We start from the raw sequence: 7,479 nt of genomic DNA, 5'->3' as shown, positions 1-7,479 counted from the left end.
ACTATACCGACGCCGGGGGACGCCTTTTTCGTCGTTTTTTGACGCCTAGGGACGCACATTGACTTCCACGTTAATATGTTCGGCTTTTCCCGTAGAAAATTGTGAAATATGGCGTCGTATTTTGACGCATTAGGTCTCCCATAGATTTTGATGAGTGGCTTTCGGATTTTTACGAAACGTCACCAAAATAAATCGGGTGATTTCGTAAAAATCCGGCCGATGTGCTTTCAACGTGATTTTTTTTGTTATATCCAAGACATAAACGTTATAAATGACATAAAAGTTATTTATAAAATGTACTGATACAAAATAAACCGATCTAAAAACGTAGTCTATATGCATAAAAAAAAAAAATGAAATAAAAATCCGGCGGGGGAGGAATATCATTTTATTTTAATCATAATTTTAAGCGCATGGAAGCAAGCATGTCAAATGCACTGACATCAAAACCTATAAATTATCCAACATTATTGTAATTTTATTATTACACACAAGGTAAGCTATTATCGATGAGGTAAACGTATATTTAAGATACTATCCTATACAGTTTTTTTAAATTGTTTTTTAGGTTGGTTTAATGTTATTATGTTTGACGTACATTGCCCGGTGCTTTGCATCACCAATATAAATTAATTGACTTTGTAAACTGCAAAAATAGGCTAATACACTGTGCTAGCTAGCTAGCTAGTCTAACATTATGTCATGCAAGGTCATGAACCGGTGCACATTCATTGGACTCAGACCAATGTTTATCTTTGCTGGCGTGGTCCTTTTTACATCTCATAGCTTGCTAGGTATGACATTTATTGTATTGTATTTTTTATATTTTCTTACTTGCAGCTCAAGTCACGCATTTTCTGGAATATCCTTATTACCTCACCATATCCTTGCCTTACAGTAGCCTATTTCATAATTTATCAGGACATACCTGTGTCCACCTATCTCTGTCACCTGTATTACGCCATCCACAGGCTCTGCCTGTCTTTCTGTTTCTGTCTTTCTGTTTGTCTGTGTTTGTGTGCATCTCCAGGCTCCAGTGATCCAGTCCATCCTACCTGCACAAGATCCACACCTGCGGTCCAGTTTCCCAATAACTTGCGGTGACATACCCTGGTTTGCCCTCCACTCACCGCCAGATCGTTGTTTTTACAACCTGGTAGCTACGTTCCCGGCCTCCTTGTACTTACATTTACATTTACATTTAGTCATTTAGCAGACGCTCTTATCCAGAGCGACTTACAGTAAGTACAGGGACATTCCCCCGAGGCAAGTAGGGTGAAGTGCCTTGCCCAAGGACACAACGTCAGTTTGCATGACCGGGAATCGAACTGGCAACCTTCGGATTACTAGCCCGATTCCCTCACCGCTCAGCCACCTGACTCCCTACTTCCGAGTCTATTATCTACTATTTGTATTCAAAGTGTTCTAATATTGCACTTTCTTGTGTCCCAAAGGAACATCCCACTCGCCATCTGCCCATTTGTCTGTCTGCTCTTTCAACTCAATGATGAGTGATTTGCAGTTGATGGAATTGGAGGATGAGCTCAGGAGTGCAGATACATTTATTGAACATCTCAAGACAGAAGAGGTAAAGTAGCTTCTGTTTTGTCTATAGTTAACAGTATTCCTTCTTACCAGTCCATATAAGATACACTACTTTAACTGCTTTTTCTGTCAGTAGTCTGAAGGCATTTCCCATATTGGTAAACCTTTCTTAAACCATGTTGTAATTCTAGACAGAGAAGAACAGACAGAAAACTAGGACTGCATCACCAAAACCTGTTCATTAGAAGAAGAGGGACCACAATGGGGACATTGTTCACCAGCGCCCACGAGCCCTTAGAAAGCAGTCAACATCAAGACCAGACGAAGGAGGACATGTTTCTTCTTCACAGCCATTAGACCATGGCCAACACCTAGACCATGGTGATTAATCTTTTGTTCCAAATGCTGTATTTCAACAGTGTGTTGTGGCAATGTTGAAGTTATAATATTATTCTTTTTTCTCCTCCCTTTTGAAGATTTTAATATGCAGCAGCTTGAGGACCTTCTACAGGACTCAAAGAACATTGAATCGCAAGATTTTGTTCAGCAGCCACCATTGTCCACTTGGAGTCAAAGGCAGAAAGAGGTCCAACAATGTTGGCAACAGGCGAGGCCACAGAACCTTGACAATTTACTTTCTGCTGAGAACATCGTCCAGATGACATGCAATCACTGTCACGTGAAAGAAGCTGTCATCCGTTGTGGGGAATGTATGCCCTCAGAGTGGTTTTGTGCTGAGTGTGATGGCTTGGTACATAAACACCACACTCTACACAACAGGCAAACCATCATGGATGGATTTTTCAAATGCTACATACTGCCAACAGAGTCTGTGACACTCCATGATGGAAAATACATCATTTGTGAACAAGGTTGGCGTTTCTTTTTCAATTGATTGACAATTTTCTTAACAGATCATTCTTATCTGAAATTGAAATGTGTTATTTAAGTCATTACTCACAACCCAAACATTCTTAATTGTATACCTTATGGTTCTTTGCCTTGCAGATTGTGTTCTGCCAACAGCTCTACCTCAAAGGATATGCTCCTGTGACACCGCTGATGCAGCAGTCTCTGTTGGTAGATCCATCATACTGGTTTGCATAAATGGTAGGATCTTGTTAAACTGTTGATTTTTTTATATATAACACATTACTTTGGTTTCATGTTATTGATTTGCCTTTCATGTGCTCTCAGGCCGTTATGATCTTCACGTTCCGGTGCTAACATGAAAACATTGCAACCAGAAATGGGCTCCAGAAGTCAGTGACTTTGTAAAGAGTGGTTACTGGCCCGCTACCATGCAGGCACAGACACTGTTCCACCAAGATCTCTTCCATTCCTTTGAGGCTATGAAGACAGCAGCTCCAGGAATGTCCAGACAAGCCTTTACAGCAATGTTGGACCAGAGAACAAAGCAATATGGAAGAGTAAGTAAAAAGCAGTTCAGGGTCCACAAGTGGCTGTAGTAGGTAGAACATATTTCAGATAATAGACTGAAGACCTTACCACACAAAAGTCATTTGCATCCTTATGGATTTGAAAAGTTGCATAAAAAACACAAAACATACAAAGGCAAATATGTAGTTTATCGTTCTTGAAAGCTGTATTATATTCTTTCCTTTAGACTGGCAAAGTGAATGCAGATGCATTTCAGAGAAGTTTTCTGCAATTTGTGTACTGCAACTATGAAGAAAACCAACTTCTTGGAAAGGAGCCATTGGTCTGTCCAGCCTGTAGCCCTGAAATGGTGGCTGTTTCTGTGGATGGCAACAGAATGTTGTACAGGTTCCAGAAAACAAACCAGTGAGTTCTGTGCACACATTATAAACAGCCAATGTAGTTAATATACAGTATGTCCAGCTGTTAATGTCACTGTTAATGTCAATGTTTTTTTTGATAAGTGCTACATATATAAAAGGTCCTATTACAAAGGTAGTCCATAATACATTGTCTTAAAGGAGTGAAGAGCCAGGGTTCTTCGATGGAGTGTTTTTAGCCCGAGACTCTGAGGTGTCCAGTTTTGTTGAGGAGGTCCGGGGAACTGTCAAGAGTGTAAGTTTTACATTATTCTGAACAACATTTATTGGGAATATTTTGTAACTAATTAAAGTTAAAGTAGAAAACACGATTGCCTTTGGAGTAGGGAGTCTATGATCAGGTGGGGATACAGCACTAGATTCTTATCCAGGGGGCACAGTACATTCATACTGCATATTGCTTTATCCTTCAAATGTGAGATAGGTCAGGCCAAGTGTGGAAGAAATTGCGATTTCCTGTGTGCTTACATTATTCACTAATCAATAGAACTAGTCATTGGATACTAGTTAGTATGTTCTCATGTAAGCTTGCTATTAATAAGAGTAGATTGTGTCTATGTGTCAGGGTTAATAGATGTTCGGGATCAGGAGAAAGTACTGGGTAAACGTCCTTTGTCATGACTACAAGGAGAGCGCCAACTATGATCTCTCTAGTCTGAGTGGTCATGTGTTGGGAGCTGTGAATCTCTTTCTCTGAGACTGTTGTAACGTCATTACTGCCTGACTGTCACTATCTATGTTTACATTCCTGTGCCCTATAAAAGATGGTCCTCCGGCCTTCACAGCCGGGAGAGACATGATTGAGACCTAAGCCTGGTGTTGTGTTGTCATTTAGTGTCAAAACACTTTCTTCATCAAAAGACAGAATCTTGACAGTTAAAGTTTGCGTGAACAGTCCTGCAATCTAGTGTACTTGAATTAACTATTGTCATGTTCAAATGATTTACTTTGGTAGACTGCAGGAAAAGCGATGTGTGGTGACTCCCAATGGAATGCAGCAAGAGAGACTTCAAAGCGGGCCAACAAGTTGGATGAAGAAGGTGTGGAAATTGCTGTGTGTAGACATGGATTTCTTCTCAAAGGTTGGTATGGGTCTGATTAAGTAGTAGTAAAAAGATAAATAATATATATTTATATTATGATCTAATGCCTCTTTCATGTGCATTGTGCTTTTTTGTAAAGGTCTGAATATGTATAGAGGAGAAATCTTTGCATATCCAATGTTTCTCCAAAAAGAGTTCCAGAGTGCTACATTTTTGGCCATGGATGTGACCTGCCGATATGTGCCATACTTGACAAAAGTGTCAGAGGCCCTGACTCATCTTCAACCCCTTCAGGAAATGAGGCATTGCTTGTCTGTGATGCATGCCAAAGCCCACAATACAAAATGCGAGGTGATGCTTTTAGCTACTTGACCTTTACATTTTAGAGTATGATGTGGCAAACTGAGTGTAAAATGCCATAATAAATGACAATAGCCATACCACAGTGGTCTGGACTGACCCATACAATAACCTAGGAGTGCGTTTAAAGTTTTTCTGTAGCCCCTAAGTGCTGCCCTCTAAAGTTGGTAATCTCAGGATATGCTTTAATATCGTGTGTCCACACCGCTTTACACATTATCTTCTTCCTGTAGATTCTGTGGACTGCAAGGAACCAGGAGGGTGCCGGCACCACTCTCGGTGAAGAAGTTGAGCAAGTGAATAGTTTTCTCTCCAGATGTGCCCTTACCACCAAGTATATGGCCAAGTCAGGTTTGTAAGCTTATTTCCCCCTGCCAGCCTGCAAATGTACATGTTTTACAAAATTGTATTTTGATTTTGTTTTGTTTTTCACAGTAAGAACTGACATGCTGACTGTCCATGCTATGGGGTGGAATGAATGGAAAGAGAATGGCCTCCATATAGCCTTGTCTTCCAGATTCAAGAAGGTATGTTCACGTACTGAAGATGATTAACTATTTAAAGCAGTTACATTTAAACGTTTAAACTTAGTTAACTTTTACTTATTATACCCAAAATGCATCACGTTGTTATAGTACCCCCTAGTAGACATTGTAGTGGTACAGGACCTCTGGTAGTTTAAAAGACTTCTGTATTGCTGTTTTCAGACAGTAGAGAAGACTGTGGATGTAGCTGAGAGCCTGAAGACAATGCAGGAGCAGTTGCATTGCTGTGATGACATGCTGAAACAATGGGTTGTTGATGTCAAGCAGTGGGCCAGTAGCAGTAAGAAAAATACTTAATATATAAACACTCTCAGTCACTTGGTTGTAATGCATATCTGTAGCTTAAATGTTAAAAGTTTATTTATGTTATCTTTAATCAAGGAAGTGCAGCACCTGGTCCTGTTGATGCTCAAAATTTGCAGATCACAATCGAAGCACTCTTTGTGAGCATTTGTCAGAAAAAGCACTACCTTTACAGACAGAATGGTATGTATAGTGTAAACATAACTAATGCGGATAAATCTTAGGCTATACTGATATCTTCATTACCATGGCAGCTCTTTTTACGTACTATTGTTTTTACTGTATTTGCAGATCGCAACAAAAGGCGACAGAAAATAACTCAAAAGATAGCCCAGGAAAAGAAACGGTTGCTGGAAGACATCCAGAGATACAACCAACAGCCTGATGGTGACCTTGTGGACACAGACTTAGTTGTGCAGAAACTCTCTAACAAAGCTGCAGAGAGCATGATCTGGCCTTGGCAGGAACAGAACACAGGTGTTGCATCAAGATTTAACTTTAAGTATGCATATAAAATGTCAATTAATAGTAATTTGTTTATTAATGTCAAATGTTTTTATTCCTTTACAGACGTTGTGGACATCCTCACAAAGAAGAAACTCTTTGACCACGTAATGCTTGCCTCACGAATAAAAGAGGAAAAGCAGATCCTTGTGAAGGAGATGCTGCAGCACTGCCAGTACCTCAAGGACTCAGTGGCAAAGGTCCAGACACTGATGGGCACTGTTTTAGTGAGCACACAGACAGGAAGTAAGTGTAAATCAAATTATCTGGCTACATGCACTTTCAAATTTATAGGTCAAACTATTTAAGTGGAAACCAATCCTGCTAGTATAGTCTTCGGTAAAATAATTTCAACATCAATTAACAACATTTCCAGGATTGCCAAATGGATTAACCGAGGAGGGGTCCAAGGGCCTCATCAGTGCACTAAAGAGAAGACTGCAAGACCTGAGACTCCAACAGCAGACCATAGCAGGCACCTACAGATGCACTCTCAAACCAAGTAACAGACTGGTGGAAGAGGAGGACAGGGAAATGGAGGAAGACATGGACTGGCAACGTGGCAACAGCTCGGATGACGATGATAGTGATGAGGAGGAGGATGCAGAGAATTGAACTCAAGTCACTTGGATTTGAATCACTCAGTCACAGCTGTAATCACCTGAGACCTAACTTGATATACTGTGATGTATACTATGTGTTCTCTCCCTTTGATCTCTCTCTCCAGAGCATGACTGCAGCAGAGCACAGAGCATTATTTGTAAATGAGTGGTAGAACATAACACTTAACTTATAACATGGGTGAGTTGGTGACCTAGCTAACGTTTTCGGGTTTTTGTTTTAGATTCACTGTTAGGTAAGGGAGCGCGCTGGCTCCGCCTTCCCATTGCGGGGAGGGCCAGCGGCTACCAGGTTTTGGTTTTATTTTCACTAACTCAGTCTTGTTTTTCTGTTCAATAAACTTTGGTATTATTTTTTACATACATTGACATGCGTGGTTGGACTCACCTTATGTTGGCTGGCAGATTGGGCAATTGGGAAATTATGGGGATAAATTATTCATTTATTATTCATCATATATTTATTCATCATATATTTAAATTATCCAGATTGTTTTTGAAAAATTCGGATTTAACTCTGTATAACTCGAGACAATTATCATCTCAATATTTAGGCTACCACACACGTTAATATTGATTAGTGACCATTAGTGAAAATCCGAGTCTGGATGAGGATCAAGTTCTGTGTGTAATATATGCGTTCGACTTCAGGCAGCGCCGGCGTCGCCTGCAGCCCGGCTGACTTGAAGCAGCCAATGGTATTCTCAGATTCAAGGCAGCCGGCTGTCGGCGCTGCATG

At 40.4% G+C, this 7,479-nt stretch overlaps 1 protein-coding gene across 1 annotated transcript; it reads left to right on the top strand.

The window, feature by feature from the left end:
* The first annotated feature begins 3,193 nt into the window (after window positions 1-3,193).
* Window positions 3,194-7,053, top strand: LOC136942396 (uncharacterized). Its single transcript, XM_067235285.1, has 11 exons — window positions 3,194-3,351; window positions 3,507-3,600; window positions 4,321-4,447; window positions 4,548-4,759; window positions 5,002-5,119; window positions 5,204-5,295; window positions 5,476-5,593; window positions 5,695-5,799; window positions 5,908-6,093; window positions 6,187-6,366; window positions 6,497-7,053. The coding sequence occupies exons 1-11, from the start codon at window positions 3,293-3,295 to the stop codon at window positions 6,733-6,735; spliced, it is 1,530 nt and encodes a 509-aa protein (XP_067091386.1). The 5' UTR covers window positions 3,194-3,292; the 3' UTR covers window positions 6,736-7,053.
* Window positions 7,054-7,479: the final 426 nt, after the last annotated feature.

This window comes from Osmerus mordax, chromosome 4 (genome assembly GCF_038355195.1).
Source record: "Osmerus mordax isolate fOsmMor3 chromosome 4, fOsmMor3.pri, whole genome shotgun sequence".
NCBI lineage: Eukaryota > Metazoa > Chordata > Actinopteri > Osmeriformes > Osmeridae > Osmerus > Osmerus mordax.
Note: the sequence above shows the minus strand (reverse complement) of the source record. Positions and strands in the feature narration are given on the sequence as shown.

Excerpts from the sequence above, each read along its gene's own strand:
- LOC136942396 (XM_067235285.1), top strand. The coding sequence starts at position 3,293 with ATGGTGGCTGTTTCTGTGGATGGCAACAGAATGTTGTACAGGTTCCAG. Across the intron at positions 4,448-4,547 it reads ACATGGATTTCTTCTCAAAG|GTCTGAATATGTATAGAGGA; the intron begins GTTGGTATGGGT and ends TTTTTTGTAAAG. Across the intron at positions 5,296-5,475 it reads TGTCTTCCAGATTCAAGAAG|ACAGTAGAGAAGACTGTGGA; the intron begins GTATGTTCACGT and ends TGCTGTTTTCAG.